This window comes from Papio anubis, chromosome 11 (genome assembly GCF_008728515.1).
Source record: "Papio anubis isolate 15944 chromosome 11, Panubis1.0, whole genome shotgun sequence".
Lineage (NCBI taxonomy): Eukaryota > Metazoa > Chordata > Mammalia > Primates > Cercopithecidae > Papio > Papio anubis.
Genome location: NC_044986.1, coordinates 6,078,610 through 6,097,526, shown reverse-complemented (window position 1 = coordinate 6,097,526; position 18,917 = coordinate 6,078,610). Strand labels below are relative to the sequence as shown.

Sequence of the window (18,917 nt, the reverse complement as noted above, 5' to 3'; positions counted from 1 at the left end):
CAGGGCACGCAAACAAACGTGTGCACACGCACGTCCACACACATACTGTCTGCCTCCATTTGCAGAGGCCAGACAGACTTTTCAGCTTTGGCCCTTTACCTTCCCCATTCTTGATTTTCTGTGTTGCTTTCTTTTTTCCTCCTTCTCTTCCTTTCTCCCCAGCTCTGTCTGGTCTGAGAAGCTCCCAGCTCTCCCACTTGACATTCTGATGAGCCCGCGTTCCTCCTCTCCTTCTTCTCGGGGAGGAGAATTGGGCCATAACTCATTGTGGAGTTGTGGTGATTGCCTCCACATCGGGTGCAGGGGGATACAGGCTGATTTTGAGAAATTAGAGGCCTTTCTTTGTCATGGCCCAAGAGGAGAGGCTGCACACACATTTGCCTGATAATAACGGCAGCAAGTTTCCAGGGGAGCACAGAAGTCGTGATTTCCATGTCTTTAATTTCCAATGTCCTTAATTTTCTTGTATTTAATGCAAAAATATTTCAAGCTCTTTTTTCCGGTCTGGACAACCCTGTATCAGGAAACATTTGAGGTATTACTAGTCAGGGAGAATAAAATACAGCCCTGAGTGTGAGCGCGCCAGTGTGTCTCATTCATGTTACTGTGTGCTCATGTCCTCAGCATTGTGAGACCCCCTCGAGGGTTTTGCTTTTCTTTCTACTTTCAACTTGATCTTCTAAGGACCCCCTACCAAAAAACCATTCCTGAGGTTGGAAGTGACCCACGCCTTATGCTGATCAGCCCGGAGAGAGGGGCAGCGGAGCCCAGGGCTCCCTGTCCGTGCCCCATTGCTTCTCCCTGACAGTTTCAAGTCCCAGCATCTGGGATGATTCCGGCTTTTCCCATGAGTGTTGTTCTGTCTCAACTAATTCTGTCTTTTGATTCATTTACAGGGAAACTTCGTGGCTTGCATGACAGCCATTTTACGACAAATGGAGGATTACCATTATGCCCACTTGATCAAGACTTTCGGGAAAATGAGGACTGATGTGGTAGTAAGTGTCCCTTTCACCCTGTTCATGTAACCATGTTTTAGGGCCAGCACTTTAGACAAAAGCCTGATATCAATATATTCATCTAAAATAGGATTTTGCATGAGAACTTGTCTCTGATTGATTTCAAATGCCTCCTAGGAAGGTCTGACTGAAGCCTCGTTTCTAACAAGACAAGGGTCCGGACTTGCAGACTTGCTTCTAGGGCTGAGTGGAGAATGATTCAGGGGCCGAGCCCAGGGAAGTCTCTTGTCTTTCTTGGTGACAGTCTCCTCTCCTGTGCTTTGGGGTAATTGAAAATTTGGAGATGTTATCCATGGATGGTCTCCCATTAACTCCTATTCATTTATTGGTTGACTTTTTAATAGCAGAAGCCAGAGTGACTTTTCAGCTTTAAGTTGTACTCCGTTATTAATTAGCTGTAATCATGGAAGCTCATCAACATTTCTCCAAATAATTCTCTAGTCATCCTCAGTAAAACTATGATACAACTTAATTAGGAAAAGTATAATAGAGGGGAATTTATTGCTTACGAACTACCTGCCTAATGACCTGAAATTACATTGCCATATGGCAAATATCCTCTGCAAAGCTGCAACCAAACTTGTTGGCAGACTTCGTGATTACATGTTGACTTGAACTCTTAGATTCCATTTCTAAGGATCCATAAAGTCCTGTAGAACAGGGTCCCCAATCCCTGGGCCACACAGCAGGAGCTGAGTGGTGGGCAAGCGAGCATTACTGCCTGAGCTCCGCCTCCTGTCAGATCAGCGGCTGCATTAGATTCTAATAAGAGTACGAACCCTATGGTGACCTGTGCATGTGAGGGATCTAGGTTGCACGCTCCTCATGAGAATCTAATGCCTGATGATCTGAGGTGGAACAGTTTCATCCTGAAACCTGCCGCACCACCCCTTGGTCCATGGAAAAATTGTCTTCCAGGAAACTGATCCCTGGTGCCCAAAAGGTTGGGGACCACTGCAACAGAATACCCATAGATACCTGCAGAACACGGCAGTGTCCTAGTGTTTCTAGAACAAGGGTTGTTGCACTTGACATGTATCTTATTAAGAAATGGGAAGAAGAGAATGATCTTCACGATTTTTTTCAAAGGATTATTTCTAATACATAATTTTCTTTTTGTTGCCGCTATATATATAATGCATAATTTTATTACATATCTATAGTGGCAACAATAAGAAAATAATGTATTAGAAATAATTCTTTGAAGATACAATATTTTTATATTTATATATACACATATATACATGTGTATATATATACACATATGTACATGTATATACATACACATATACATATACATATACACACACACACACACACACATACACACAGTCATGTGTTGCTTAACAGTTCTGCCAAATGCATCGTTAGGCGATTTCGTCGTTGCGCGAGCCTCATAGCGTGTACCCTTACTTAAACCTAGATTGTGGAGCCTACTACACACCTAGACTAGATGGTCTAGGCTGCTGCTCCTAGGTTACACACCTGTACAGCATGTGACTACACTGAATACTATAGGCAGTTGTAATACAATGGCTGTGATGTCACCAGGTGATAACAATTTTCAGCTCCATTATAATTTTTGGACCACTGACATATACATAGTCTGTCGCTGACCAAAATGTTAATATGCAACGTGTGACTGTACTTTAAGATTTCTAAGGAGAACAAAAATGGGTCTAGACCTTAAAACCCTAGCAGTTTCCTCTCAATAAAAGTAAGGGAACAAGAGTATGTGTATGTTTGTATTTCTGTGTCTGTTTTTTCCTGAATATTAATGAGTAGTTGATAGTAGGAGTATACTCAAATATGTAACCTGTATCCAATGTTTATATCCCATGACTCTTTGGAAATCATGGCATAGCAAAATCACATTTTACATTTGTAACATTTTATTCCATAATTGAATCTAAACTACACCCTACCCCCTGCTTTGGTGAGTGTAAAGAATAGTTGTAGCTTAAAGCTAGAGGAACAGTTTTTTAGATAACGTTCCAGGTTGAATAATAAAGTCTTCAGAAATAGAAGAGTTACCCATCTGGAAAAGTCAGGACTCCAATTAGTACTTTGCCCTTTTTCAGAACAATCACTTCATAAAAATCCACACATGCAAACATTTAATCTGAACTATTAAGTGCTGTGATTGATAAGGAACCTTCAAGGTAAGTGAAAAGTGGTGATGCCAAATGGTATTTAAAAATTACTGTAGCTTGCTGAATTCCAGCTGTGTGCCCTCTGTCTTTGCTGAGATCCCAGGATCAGATGTTTACTATGTGTTGTGGTCCCAGTTTCCCCGGGGATGTTTTTCCATAGACACAACAGTTCAGAAAATCAATGATTTGCAGACAGTTTGACTTCCATTAAGAAATGACGTTGACCGGGCACGGTGGCTTACACCTGCAATCCCAGCACTTCGGGAGGCGGAGGCGGGTGGATCACCTGAGGTCAGGAGTTCAAGAACAACCTGGCCAACATGGCAAAACCCCATCTCCACTAAAAATATAAAAATTAGCCCAGCATGGTATTGGGGGGCGCCTGTAATCCCAGCTACTGGGGAGGCTGAGGCAGGAGAATCGCTTGAACCCGAGAGGCAGAGGTTGCAGTGAGCCGAGATTGGGCCACTGCATTCTTGCTTGGGCGACACAGTGAGACTCCATCTCAAAAAAAAAAAAAAAAAAAAAAAAGACGTTTGCAGTTTTTTGTACCAGAAATTTAGACTGGAAAGATTGTGAACTTTTTTACTGTTGTTAATTGTCAGAACTTTTGTAAAATGTGTTCCTATCTGTTAACTATACCGAGTATATGACTATTTTTCTACTCTGACAACTATTTTTTTTTTTTGAGACAGAGTTTCACTCTTGTGGCCCAGGCTGGAGTGCAATGGCGCAGTCTCGGCTCACTGCAACCTCCTCCTCCTAGGTTGAAGCGATTCTCCTGCCTCAGCCTCCCAAGTAGCTGGGATTACAGGCATGCACCACCATGCCCGGCTAAGTTTTTTGTATTTTTTAGTAGAGACGGGGTTTCTCCATGTTGGTCAGGCTGGTCTCGAACTCCCAACCTCAGGTTATCTACCCACCTCAGCCTCCCAAAGTGCTGGTATTACAGGCATGAGCCACTATGCCCGGCTTTCTCTGACAACTATTAAATAAAAGATTATTTTGTACAAAATTATTTGATGTTATTTAGTATTTCAATATGAAAGTAGCCAAAGCCATTTTCCTGAGACTATTTCCTTTTAACAAGTACTAATTCAGGTTCTCAGATTTAGCCCTGTTTGGTTGCGTGAGTCATTTTCATACAAAATCACACTGATTACCAACACCAATGATAGTGAGCATACAGAGCACAAGTGGAAAGACTGATCCGGAAGAGAAAAGCAATAGACATGTTCAGCTCAGAACTCTCAGGACGGAGGCCATCCCAACCCTTTAGGATTCGAACCACGAAGAATCTGTAGAATCCTCTACACTGAAGTTGCTGATCTGCCCAAGGGGCTGCTGGCTGCCACGTGTCCACGTCTCAGTAACAGAAGCAGAGAATATGCCCCGATTCTCTGTAGTCAACTAGAAGGGAAAAGGAGGAGGGCTTTGGGACTTCTAGCGGAAAGTGTTGTCTTGCCACTTCTCACAAATTCTCACTGTGTGGCTTTGGAAAACACACACTAAATTTTCCTACACTCTCGCACTTCTGTGACCAGAAGTGTGTGGGTGTCTCCCACCGCAACCCATTCCCTGAAACCAGCTGGATGTCCTACAATTCAATTCAATTCTGACACCATCTACCTGCAGTTAGCATCAGATTCTGCAAGGAAAAGGGCTTATCTGACCTTACTCAGATTTCACCAGTGTTTTCCTTATTCTCTTTGCCCTGTGGATCACAAAAAAATTTTACAAATACAGAAAAGCTGAAAGGATAATACAATGGAGCCAGGCTCAGTGGCTCACGCCTGTAATCCCAGCACTTAGGGAGGCTGTAGTGGGAGGATCTATTAAGCCCAGAAATTCAAGACCAGTCTGGGCCACATAGTGAGACCCCCATTTCTACAAAAAATAAAAAAAAATTAGCCAGACATGATAGCTCATGCCTGTAGTCTCGGCTTCTTGGGAGGCTGAGGCAGGAGGATCGCTTGAGCCTAGGAGTTTGAGGCTGTGGTGAGCTAAGATTATGCCATTGCACTCCAGCCTGGGTGATAGCATGAGACCCTGTCTCAAAAAAAAGAAAAAAAAATGGAAATCTTGCTACCTGCCGCCTGAATTCATCAGTTGAAAGCACATTGGCGTATTTGCTTCCGTCATGTGACTCCAAGTATCTCTGTCTATACAGCCAACCCCTTTGAGTCAGTGAGAGACAGAGAAGGCACCTGCCCTCAGCTGTTCAGCAAACATCTCTGGGGAGGAAAGACATTCTCTGTTGGTCTTATTGCTCCATCAGAATGCACCAACCACCCCTTTTATATTTATATTATATTCAGATTTCCTTCATTCTTTCCAAACTTTTACGTCCTTTTCACCCATCACATCGGGTGGTTGTGTCTCTTTAATCTTTCTTTTTCTAAAATAAATCCATCACCATCACATTGTTTTATTTTATTTTCATAGCATTGCTTTTTAGTTTTTCTAAAGAGATCAATCCATAGCTTTTGTAGACTATCTCCCATTCTGGACTTTTTTAATGCTGCCTTGTAATATGCCTTTCAACTGGTTTCTTTATCCCCCTGTGTGTTCTGCAAACCAGAAGCTTGTTCTGAGATTCAAGCTCAACTCTTTGGCAAGAGTGTTTCAGTACTGGTGTTGAAAGCTTTCTGCTGTGTTACTTCAGGAGGCTGGGCATGTCATGCTCACCCACTACTGGTGATGCTGAATTTGACCGCTGGGTTAAAAGCTGGTAACTTCCAGATCCCTCCATTGTGAAAATATGTACCTCTTCCTACCTTTGCAATTATCAGATAATCTTTGGATGAAACTTTGAATCCACAAAAATGTGGACATGTCCTATTTCCCTAACAATCCTTCATTGGATGGGTTGAAAATCTATGGCTGGTCCTTGTCTATAATGATTACTCCTTTGGCTGAGCAGAATGGAAATTTCCTAAGTCTAAGAGTCAAGTGCTTTGTCTTTAGTCTAAGAGCATTGGGAAGCCATTACAGAAATGGGTTCCATGTGATGTCTGGAAAGCATTGATACCTTGATCAGATTTATCATTTGAAAAGTGAAGCGTGGGGACAACAAAGGACAAGGATGGACCTAAGTCCAGGTGCGAGAGGATGGCTGTTTTATTCAAGTGGGGACAGGGATGGAAAGGTGCAGACAGAGTTATGACATGATCTTGCCTCTGAAATAGATGGATGGCTATTGTTAGAGCAGCCTGCTTGTTGTATAAGACATCCTGTGAATAGTCAAACTAAAACATGCAGCCGGGCACAGTGGCTTACACTTGTAATCCCAACACTTTGGGCGGCCGAGGCAGGAGGATTTCTTGAGCCCAGGAGTTCAAGACCATCCCGGGCGATATAGCAGGATACCATCTCTACTAAAAATTAAAAAACTAGCCAGGCATGGTGGTGCACACCTGTGGTCCCTGGATACTCAGGATACTGAAACAGGAGGATCACTTGTGTCCCAGGGTTGAAGCTGCAGTGAACTAAGATCGTGCCACTGTACTCCAGCCTGGGTGAGGGAGTGAAATGAATAAATAAAATAAATAGAAACTAAAACTAAAAAATGCAACAGGAATAAATCCACGTTGAATGATGAAATTTTTACAAAATACCCCTTGTTGACTTGGAGACCCTAGTGGAACAGTCTGGTAAGCCTCGTCAGCTGCTCGAGGCAAACACAGTTGTTAGGGGCCACCGCCATGGCTAGTGAATTATGCAGAAAACAGGAAGACTTGCAGAGCCTCATCTCCCACTAGATGCAGCATTTTGTTTGATCAGCAAAGTACCAAAATTTAACAGCTGAGCCATACTAATGAAGTATGGGACTGTGTCTCTTAGAAAAGAAAGAGAATTGGGAAAATATGCTTCTCTTCCAGAATAATAAAAACGAGAGCCTGTATCTCAATTATTAGGATTTGAGAAGTAATCATCAAGAAAGCCAGCAATTTCATGCAAATAGAGATGTGACTGAATTGCGGTACTCAGCCTACAAAATATGCAGCCTGGTCGTTAAAATGGGAAACTCTTGACAAAGTGAGGAAACTCAGTAGTGAAATATGAATTTCAATAATTAAACTGGAAAAGAAGCCATTTGTTGTGTCGGAAGGGAGGACTGGGATGCTCCCGCTCCTGAGATCAGGAGGACACAGCGCCCACGTGCAGAGTTTGGAGGACATCTGGACTGACTTTTCCAACTTGATTTTGTCCAGGTCACTAATGTCTCCTAGACTGGAGGCATCTGCTCAAATAGAGTGATCAGGATCACTCATTTTATTTACGGTGGGGGCACAGCAAACTCCTCACACCGCGGACTTCACCTGCCAGAACCTGACTTGGCCATTAGAGTTGGAGAGAAAGTATGTTAACTTTGAACATTAGCTTGTTATTGTCATCAAATTTAACTTGTGCCTCTTTGCAGGAGCTGCTTATTTAGACCTTGTACTGGGAATTGCTTTCTTGGCTGCTTAAATTCTGTTCACCACCTTGGCCTTCACAGCCATTGCACCTAATTATGATTCAGGAGATTAAATAAATGAGAAATATCCACTCATTTGACGATCCCTGACCACGGCCTCGCTTTTCTAAGACAGTTCTTGGTTGCCTTTTCCTTTCCCACCTTGGGTGTTGTGTGAGTTTGGGGCTACCAGGGATGTGTGCTTTTTGGGATAGCCACTTGTTTTGTTCAGGTTAGCTCAGAGCACCTGTCAAGCTCTCGAAAGTAGGAAATCTTCTAATTCTGATACACACATAATGGACAGCCCCTAGGAACTGGCTGCCCCTTCCTGATGCCAGGCACATTCTTATTGGCGTGGAAGCAGGGTAGAGCAGCTGGGTGTGTCCCAAACCCTGATTCTTTTCAGTTGCCCTGCGAAGTACAGAGAGCATCATCTAAGACACCAGAAGCGTAACTCGGTAGCTTTTGGGGATGTAGCTGCCATCTAGGAGAGTTTGGCAACATGGCCATACACTCAAATGGTTTACTGCGTGCCGAATCTGTGCAGATGGTCAGGAGTTCCTATTGGAGCCTTTCATTTTGAAATTCCATGAGAGAAAGGAACAGACAGTAGCATCCTGTATTCAACCTGAAATCATGTCCTGTTCATCATGAAAAATGGATTTAGAGCAAACATAAGAAAAAGCTGTAACCTGCAAGCCTTGTTTGTAAAAATCATGTTTTCCTAGAAGCAAAAAGGATTTGAATGCCTATTCCTAACCTTTGGGGATTTACTCTTTAACTATTAAAGAGACATGCTCAGGGACTATTTCAGAATATATTCTTGAAGGAGCCAGCTCAGACAGGAGGTGCTTGGGTAAACAGAAAGGTCTAATTCACAGCTCCTATGAAATGTATCTTCATTACTTTTCAGGATGTTTTCATTTGGCCCTTAAAAATGGGGTCTTTTATAATCTAATCATCGACGGGGGGTGTATCGTTTTTACCTTTTTCTTGGTGGGCCATTTCAGTGTTTTGTTTTTTTTTATTTCAGGATTTCCTAATGGAAACATTCATCATGTTTAAGAACCTCATTGGAAAGAACGTTTACCCCTTCGACTGGGTGATCATGAACATGGTGCAAAATAAGTAAGTGTGGGGAGAATGGCTCTCACCTTTTCTATGGCTCCCAATTCATGTCTGCTGGGAACAGTGATGTTGCCTGGAGACCAAGCTGGCTTCAATAAAATGTTCTGCAAACGCTGTTCCTAACTCTGTGAGGCAAACAGTTCTAGGGAGACATGGACTCTGAGTTTGTGGTGACTTCCTTATGACAACACAGGGCTCTAGCTGTAAGAACTTGAGCTCCATCCCCTGGAGAAAAACAGCGTGGACCTGGATCTCCCATAGCTGTCGTCATGGGCACACGGGTTCTGCTCAGCGTCGCTTTGCGCTCTCATGTTACCCACATGTTTTTATCAGCCCTAGCCACCGTCAGCTCCATGCACGAGGCTTTTGCAAAGTGTTGACATTTCACGTATTTCAGTTTTTTTAATCATGAGCGTTTTCTTCTTACTCATTCAGTATTGAACTTGTGCCTTGTTTATCATCTCCAGTGAGGGCTGCTGGTTAATTTTCTAGTACACCGGCTTTTATCGTTTCTGTGAGCACTAACAATGACCGTAGAATTCTCAGTCACATGGGATTTTTCGGAAGAACTTTCTGTTCATCTCTGTTATTCTTTCTCATTGCAGTTTTTATGGAGATAATTGTGGGTTCGTGTGCAGTTGTAGGAAGTCATAGAGATCTTGTGTATAAGGGAGTCGATGATGCAATTCACTGATCTTACTCGGATTTCCTCAGTTTAATTTGTATTCATTAGTGTTTGTATTGAGTTGTGTGCAGTTTCACCACTTGTATATACTGTGGACTCCACCGCAGTGAAGCCACTGAGCGTTTCCATCGTCACAAAGGTTCTGCTTGTTGCCCAATTATAGCCACATATACCTCTCCCCTCCCCGCCCCACCATCCCTAAGCTCTCTCAACCACTCATTCGTTCTTCATTTGTATAATTGCTTCATTTCAAAAATGTTACATAAGTGTAATCATACTGTATGTATGCTTTTAGCACTGGCTGTTTTCACTTTGCTTAATTCACTGGAGATCCATTTAGGTTGCTGCCTGTATCAATAGCTTATTCCTTTTTATTGCTGGGTAGTGTTCTGTGGTACGACTGGACCAAGTGTGATGAACCATTTTCCTGTTGGAGGACGTCTGGGCTATCCCCAGTTTGTGGCTCTTATGAATAAAGCTGCCAGCAGCCTTCTTGCGGCTGTTTTTGGGTGAACATGAGTTTGTTTCTGTGGCATATATGCCTTTGTGGACAAATGCTGGGTTGTCGGGTAATTGCACATTTCATGACATAGGAAACTGCCAATCTGTGGCTCTACCATTTTACATTCCCACCAGCCAGGTGAGTGATTCGGTTTGTCTATATCCAGCCTTTGCTGTTGACACTGTTTTTTATTTTAGCCATGCTGGTAGGTGTGTAGTGTATCTCCCTAGGAGATATACTACATTTGAATTTTCTGTGATGGCTTTGCCTCTTTTTAATGCCTGTTGTCCTTCCCTTCGACAAATCCAAAGCAACACGACCTTTCCTTTGGCCTCCTCTGGGTTTTGCTGCTTTCTGGGGCAGCAGAGACAGATTGGCCTTGTGTACCATGGCTGCAGGAGTCCTGCAAACCTCCCTGAGGGGTAAGCGTGAGGGAGGGAGTGATGTTCACCCCACGTCAGATGTTACTGAGGTTGAAGTCTCCTTCCACACATCAAAGACAGCATTTGAGAGTAGATGGTGAGGACGCCCCAGAGACCCTGGCATTGCTGTATCCTTAGCCCTGGCCCAGGGACCAGAGTGGGGGTCCTGGCCTCTGCTCCTCCTCACCCTTCCACCTGCTGGGTGACTTTCAATTATTCCTGTGGCCATCTCTCAGCTTCCAAGTCGTCCTCTAGAAAATGATGGACTTAAAATAAAGCACTAGTCTTTTCCCTTTTTCTCTGTCAGGATGAACTTTTGTGATGGACAGTCTAGATTTCCTGTGAAGAGCTCTATCGGGTTGTGTTTTGAATGGCTGTATTTTGCACATAGAGAAAACAAGCAAACACACCAGCAACAGGGATCAAAACCCCCGCCGCCCTGGAGCCATAGATCTCATGACATCATTGGCCAGGAGCAGAGGTGTGGCTGAGCAGGCCCCTGAGCACAGGCTGTGGAGGCGGCCTGGCCTGGTGGATGCCCTCCTCTGCCTCCTGACTCCTCCACGTGTAGACCTGACCTTCAGGTCTCCCAGCAGAGCAGCTCATCCTGACTGTCAGGCTGTGGACTCTGTGGCCCCGGGTGAGCACTGCTCTGACAAAGGTCAGGCGGGTCGGGCTCCCTGAGGTTGCATTCATGTCGCTTCTACTCCGAGGGTCTCCTGTTTAGGAGGGCATAGTCAAAATCTACTTATTTTATGATTTTTTTCTTTCTTTCTTTCTTTTTTTATAATTGAGAGCCTGTTTTCAGTTGGAACATTGTGGCCGCATCATTCTCTCTTCCTACTTCACTGTTTTCCTCCTGCCACCAACCCTGCGCTACATAAGGGTTGCTGCAGCACTGGCCGCAGTGCAGAGCCACACAGTCACTAAGTAAGTGGTCTGGGGCTCAACCCTGAGAGTGCTATGGTTCTGGTTCCCTTCTCCAGAGACCTTGTCCATCTTCTCCTGGGATATTCTATTGTTTGTGGGGTGAGCAGGTGGCTTGATCCGCATTCCTTGGAATCGTGAATTCGCTGCAAACCAGTGGCAACCTTCCCCGGCCAGCACCCCTCCTCACTAGAGCCCCTCCACAGGGCACGGTGCCTGACACAGGTACACGCACTGCAGCAGCAGGTTGGTGCAGTGGCGTTTGGGACCAAAGCCTTTCCGTCTTAGAAACAGGGAAGAGAGTCTTTTGTTTTGAGGACAGGGAAACCCTGTGGGAGAAGCCACAGTGCTCAGTGTCCTCTCAGCGGTTGATTGGATGAGACTTCTGAGGATAAAGTCTACCTTGGTGATAATAAAGTCCACCTTGTTCTCTTGTTCATCGTGTACACAGACGGCAGCTGCAAAGGCGTCTTGACAAGGGAAGCAGCCTGAATGTAAAATCCTACAGTTTATTTTCTGTTTTACATAAAATGCTATGCTGAACCGTCTCATCAAGGATTCTAGTTCTCTGAGGCCAGGTCGTTGGGCAGCCAGTGTTTCCTCCATGGGAGCTTCCTGCAGAGAAGTGGTGTGTGCCTGTGGATGTGCCCGTGCTCATCTGTGTGTGTGCCTGCATGTGTGTGCATGTGGGTGTGTGTGTACCCGTGCTCATCTGTGTGTGTACATGTGGGTGTGGGTGTGGACCTGCATGTATGTGCATGTGGGTGTGTGTGTGCACCTGTGCTCATGTGTGTGTGTACATGTAGGTGTGTGTGTACTTGCATGTGTGTGCATGTGGGTGTGTGCACCCGTGCTCATCTGTGTGTGTGCATGTGGGTGTGGGTGTGTACCTGCATGTGTGTGCATGTGGGTGTGTGTGTGCACCCGTGCTCATCTGTGTGTGTGCTTGTGGGTGTGGGTGTGTACCTGCATGTGTGTGCATGTGGGTGTGGGTGTGTACCCGTGCTCATCTGTGTGTGTACATGTGGGTGTGGGTGTGTACCCGTGCTCATCTGTGTGTGTACCTGCATGTGTGTGCATGTGGGTCTGGGTATGTGTACCCGTGTGCTGAGGTGTTGGTTTCAAGGAAAGGCACTTTTATTTGCAGAGATTCTGACTCAGAAGCTCAAACAAACCCATATTCCTATCCCAGTTGACACACTGAGCAGAAACAAGTTCCCGAAGTCACACAGCACAAGAGTCAGCCACGGAAGAGGCATTTTAGGTCCCGATTGGAGTTGGTCACTGATAACTGTAACTTTTATTCCCACATCCTTCTGCCCCCAAATGCTGCCCTTTGTGTTGAATAAACAAGATGAATGTTTAGAAGCGGGATCAGGTGGGTGTTTGAAGAAGGTTATTGCCTCCCTGTGGTCAGATACTTGACACTGTCTGGAGACGGCTGGTTGGAAGACCCTTAAGTATTCTTTGACACCTTTGCTTCAATACCAGCTTCAAAATTCAATACCAGCTTCAAAATGAAGGGTTTGCGTCCCTTTCCCTGTGCGCACGCATTCTCTGGGAGGCAGTGCGCGTCCGCACTGTGGAGCCGAGAGTGAGCTAACACTGGGCATGCCTTCCAGCACCAGTCCCTGCCATGGGGATGTCACATGCCATCACATCCTGAATGCCCTCAGCAGCCCTCGGGACAGCTGCTGTGTTTATGTCCGCTTTACATGTGGGAAAATTGAGGCATGGAGGTCGGGTCACTTGCCAGAAGACACAGAGCTGGGCGGTGTTAGTGCCAAAACTGAAATCCAGAGCATCCACCCCAGAGCCGCGCCTGAGCCACCCAGCTACGCTGCCTGTTGGTCTTAAGTAGGTCTCCTGTTTCCCAAGAGAGTGTTAGGAGTTTTTGTTTTGTTTTTATTCGAGTGTCCATAAAACATAACAACTTTCCATAAGGTTTACTGCTTACATGAGTGAATTTTGAGCATGGAATTCATTACATTGCTACTTACTTTCTTCACCTTTAGAAGGGTATGCACCATTTATTAATGTGCTTCATACAAGCCAGTCTTGCTGTGCAGTCTAGAAAAATCACATCTCCCTAGTATTGTCATAAAGTAATCCCCTTATGGAAATTACAGATACCATATTCTATGTCTTTATCTACCTGCCAGATATGTGTATCTATATTGCATCTTACTAGATTAACATTTTATATGTTGCCAGACTTCCCTGCTTCCTCCACCCCTTAACAAGTACCAGAGACTTCCTTGCCTCGGCTGGATGAGCAGTGGTTCCAGAAGCTTCTGGAGTCTGTTTCAGTTTTAATGGCACAGTTGGACATGTAGTTTTACCACCTATGGCTTAGAAATGGACAAAATCAGCCTCTGTGGTCTCTTATATTCTTATGCTTGTTTATCTTTGTCTCTGTGAACATACCTTTCCTCGATACGTGGGGCTTGTAAAATGTAATTAAAGACAATATCTATTAGTTTTGGTGATACGACTTGTAAATCAAGAATCAAAATTATAGGATTTAATGAATATCCCAAAGGACGGTGTTCACTCGGTTGTTATGTTCAAGATGGGAACTGATTGGCGATGGCCTGACATTATAGCTCTGCTCTAGGATATGAGAGTGCCAGATGGCAAGATGACATTTAAGATGAGCACAGCACAGAGAGAGTAGAAGTGTGCTTGTGTACTAGCACCCAGAAGTGCTTTATAATCTTCCCAGAGGGGAACAGCTGCTAAGTTTTCACTGAAGCTCTCAGGTTCTGTTGGAAGCACAGACCTTTCCCTGTTGGCACCTACATACTGGTATCCATCCTGGAACTCTTATTAGCTGACTTTCTCAGATTCACGCTTTGTGTGTGCAGCATAGTCTAAGGGCCAGCAGTCATTCCATGGCCATCCTAGAGTTGTCCTTGGTTGTTAATGAGAATATGACCACTTGCTTGAATTTGTGTGTCTCTTCTAGCCTTAGGGTTTGCCTTAGTGCTCCAGTAGGGTGCTTGAGTTTATATACTAATAACTCCTAGTAGAATTTTAAGTGATAGGAATGACCTGGTAGGAAGTGAGTCGGCCAGGTAAACTGAATCCCTTTGTCACCTCGAAGAAACCATTTCTTATTAACTGCCTTACTTTTGCTTGAGAAACGCATTTCTACAACATGCAGTGGCTGAGAGAGAGGCCAGTACTGAATGTATTCCCCTATTTCTGGAATTGGACTTTCTTGTTCATAGTGACTACACAGTGTGTAACAAAACCTTATCCACAGTTGTCAGCTACTCAGACTTGTACCAGAATTTTTAAAAATTCAACTACTCCAGCTCACAACTTCCCTAGTCCTCCCTGCCTACCGTACCCTCTGCTCTCAGGATAATAAAGACATGAAACCAGCATTTGCATTTCCTCAGAGCTAGTGTGGTTTGCAACTGGGATTATCAGTTGCTTCCAGGCATTCCTCTCTGTTGGCATAGGTTTTGTGTTTGAGACTTCCTGTTCGTTTTCAGGCTAGGCTGGGACCTACCGGAAATAATGATTAGTGTTTTGAAGCCCACACACTTTCACAGAGGACGTGGTATGTCTTGCAAGTAAAGGTTCATAGAACATGATTATAAAATAGAATATGTAAAATTGTAGAGAAAACGACGCTTTCTAGAAGTCACAATACTCAAAGCTGACTGCAAGATAAAACGTAAAGGCAAATAAGACAGTTGCCAGGTTCTCACTGGATGGTGAAAATGATCCTTGCCATTTACCAGGGGAAGCTGGTGGTTCACAATGTAGTTTTCCACTTCCCCGCCCCGAAACAGGGTCTCACTCTGTTGTCCAGGCTGGAGTGCAGTGGCAGGATCATGGCTTACTACAGTCTTTACCTACTGGATTCAAGCAATCCTCCCAGCTGAGCTTCCCAGGTAGCTGGGACTACAGGCACATGCGACCGTGCCCAGCTAATTTTTTGTGGGTTTAGTTTTTTGGAGAGATGTTGTTTCGCCATATTGCCCAGGCTGGTCTCGAACTCCTGGGCTCAAGTGATCCATCCGCCTTGTCCTCCCAAAGTGCTGGGATTACAGGCATGAGCCACCACACCCGGCCATGATGTAGATCTTTATATAGGAGACACTGATCAAGAGAAGATCATAGGGAAGGAATCAGTTGAGAATTCAAAATTCTGCCTGTAGAAAACAGAAGAGATTATTCTTTCAGTTAGGAAATGCGTAAGATGTTACCAGTCAGCATGTTGGTTATATCAATGGCTGGTTATGATTGGACTTGTCTGAAAGACTAGCTCATCAAATTAAAGGGATTTAGCTGACCTGCTCCATTTAGTCTTGTCCAGTCATTGACCATTTCAACATTGGAGATTGTCAGTCAAAAACTATTGTTTGGTTTTGTTCTATCTTCAATTAATTAATCTTATACTTGTCGTTTCACACTTTGAAATTTCATCCCTATTTGGAGTTTGTGAGATCATGTTGCTATTTATTTCCAGTGTCTATGTGTTACACATTTAAAAAAAAAAAAACCATGGCCATATGGAGACCGTCCCAAACAGATCAGGATGATGCTTGCAGTCTGCAAAGGGTGGAGGATTTTGATCTCTTGACTGCATTTTGACGACCACCTTGGCTCATTTCTCTGTGGCCTCTCCTCCTCTCCCCATGATTCATCCTTCTTTCAGCCAGGAAGTGTTTTCCTCAATCCACTGACGTGGCGTATTGCATTTTCACCAGCCTGACATCCTAAGGCACCACTTGCCTTAGGATGGGAGAGAGGGAAGAGTTAGCGCCCATGTGCAGGGGACCTGCCCCCAGGACCATGGCACCAGTGGCAGCCTATGGATGGCTGAGTCAGGAGGATTGCCTGTTTTCTTTCCTGTTCTCCCTCCGTCCAGAGAAGCACCTCTGCATCCCAATTAAGGGTGCATAGTTGAATATTCTTTGTGCGGGTTGAAATCACGGTTATACAGCATTTGGGACTTGAGAAACTCTTGGATTATTACTTCTTAACATCTTGTTTCCTTTCTTTGAAGCCTGGATTTTAGTTGATATTGTGACTTCTCATTTAATTTATTTTTAAAATTTATTGGTTTACTATGGAGGTTTTGCACATCCAATGGCTTGATGAGTTTAGGCACACTTTAGAATTATTTTTTTCCTATGAAACAGTATACAGCAGTTGTTGACAGAAACACTGTCGAAACACAACTAGCTAAGTACCAGCACACACACACACACACAGACACACACACACACACACACACACACACACACACACACACACACAGACCATGCTGACTATACATTTTGCTTTGTGCCGAGAGGTGTTTCAAGCATAAAATAGACAGGGCATTTGGCTTTGGTCTTCATAACATGAAGTGCCTCCTCTGGCATTAAGTGCCAGCGGGATGCGGTATTAACACCAGCCAGGTGCCCACAATGAGATGTGCATGATCTCTGAGAATTTGGGGTGAAAAAAATAGCAATTCAAAGTCAGTATAGTGAAAACATTCTGGAATGAAAATTTCCCTAGAGTTCTCCATAGCTGCATTTTACTACAGCTCATACACTTAACAATACTGCTCTTTGAGCCGCCTTCCTCTCCAAGCACTGGCCTAGCCTGAGACATTTCACAGCCCAGAGCCCCCAGTTTGCAGGCCCCAGGGCCCCAGGTCTGCTTCCTAGGTTGGTTAACTTGGGCCGTACCTGAGTGCATTTCTGGCAAGTCACCCGGAGAAACACATGAGACTTTTTTGGGGGCTGTGTTGGCCATTGTGACGCATCCGGATTTCAAGACAGATACTGACTTGGATCCAGTAATGATGCTCTGGACCCTGCAGCAGGAAAAGGACCCCACTGGGGCTACATTGCTACGTCTATCATTTTAGTTTTACCTTCACAGATTGCTTTTAGAGAGGACACAGGCACATTGGCAGTTCTCTGTCAGCAGCTTTTGGGCCTAGGTATGGTTGCAGTTGGTGTATCAGAGCCCGCCGCACCTTGGGATGGAAACTGACCTATGACCAAATGCTACCTGTTGGAGTTCTGTTCATTCTTAAGGCATGGTCATAAATTATTTCAGATACTTTCCGTACCAGTTATTCTATGGCATGGCTGCTGTTGCTCGTTGCTTAATAACTAAAGCAAATAATTTCCAGAGTTTTACCTGGTTGTTTATAACCAAGGTAGTGCACATAGCCTAGATATTTTAAACTGTGTCGTCTTATTCAGATTGCCTCTTTTAAATTTTAATTGAGAGATGAAAAATCAAGCTACTCTCAAAGGAGTGGCGGTGATGAAGAGCTCTCTGCAGGACTCTCATTTAGGGAAGCTCGCTTTAGAGGAAGGTTTGAAAAGGGCAAAGTCTGTTTAAGAATTCTCAGAGACCATGCGCACCTCGTCGGGAGTGCCTGGCTGGTACGGATGCCTTATCCCGCTGGCACTTAATGCCAGAGGAGGCACTTCACGTGATGAGGACTGAAGCCAAGTGCCCTCTCTGTTTTATGCATGAAACATCCCTCCGCACAAAGCAAAATGGAGGAAATACAGTTTATTACGATCCTCCTCCCGATCCTCTCATGCTAAGTTTAAACCTCCTGTGCTACTGGGACTTGGAAGAAAGTCTATGCGGTATAGGACCCTCTGGTGTGATGCTTTTCTGTCTAGATCGGGAGGAGGAGGAAGTCATGGTAACTGAGTCCTCGCGGGCTTGCCGGGCAGAGTCTTCCGTGTCTTTTTGGTAGCTCTCAGTGAAGGACAGTTGTTTCCCCTAGAGGAAAATCAACAGTGTCCACACACATTGTTGGTGTCACAACTTGTGGGTAGAAACCAGGGATGCTGCTAAACATCTTTTCATGCATGAGACAGCCCCCTGCCGCAAAGAGTCATTTCATCCAAAATGTCACTAGTGTCTCCCTGTGATCGATGAAAAAAACAGAGTCTCAGTGATGCTAAGTAACCATTAGAAATATATAGAAATATATGTGCAGTGGCTCATGCCTGTAATCCCAGCACTTGGGGAGGCCGAGGGAGTTCGAGACCAGCCTGACCAATATGGTGAAACCCTGTCTCTACTAAAAATACAAAAAAAAAATTAGCCGGGCATGGTGGCGTGTGCCTGTAGCCCCAGCTACTCAGGAGGCTGAGACAGGAGAATTGCTTGAACCCAGGAGGTGGAAGTTGCACCGAGCTGAGATCACATCACTGCACTCCAGCCTGGACGACAGGGAGACTCTGTCTAAAAAAAAAAAAAAAGAGAGAGAGAGAGAAATATGTGTGTTTTATTGCAGTGACTCTTTCTCTTTGTTTCCCCATTTCTCAGCCACCCTTCTCGGCCATATGACCTCAGCCAAACCTCTAGAACAAATAATAGCAGCTGCCTGCTGAACATAGGACTCATCTTCACTTATTAGGGGGCTGTCGGAGAATTGGAGGCAGTTTCCCCAAGTCACTCTGCCCAGGGCTGCGGTGTCTTTGCAGGACGAGATTCTTGTGGGCTTTGGTTTGGAGTGGTGATTGGGAGCAAGACGGCATTGGAATCACAGTGACACCAATGTCCATGCCAGGGCTGCCTCCAGTCCTAGCTGGCATGTGGGACATGCGTTGAAAATATTAGCAAGAGCCTGTTCT

At 44.7% G+C, this 18,917-nt stretch overlaps 1 protein-coding gene across 4 annotated transcripts in view; it reads left to right on the top strand.

The window, feature by feature from the left end:
• Window positions 1-18,917, top strand: part of DOCK1 (dedicator of cytokinesis 1) — a 542,700-nt gene that overhangs the window by 340,157 nt on the left and 183,626 nt on the right. For all 4 annotated transcript variants that reach the window (XM_017944437.3, XM_017944438.2, XM_017944436.3 and 1 more), the window contains exons 28-29: window positions 897-998; window positions 8,665-8,759. In XM_017944437.3, the coding sequence (XP_017799926.1) occupies window positions 897-998; window positions 8,665-8,759 (197 nt within the window). The remainder of the gene's footprint in view (window positions 1-896; window positions 999-8,664; window positions 8,760-18,917) is intronic.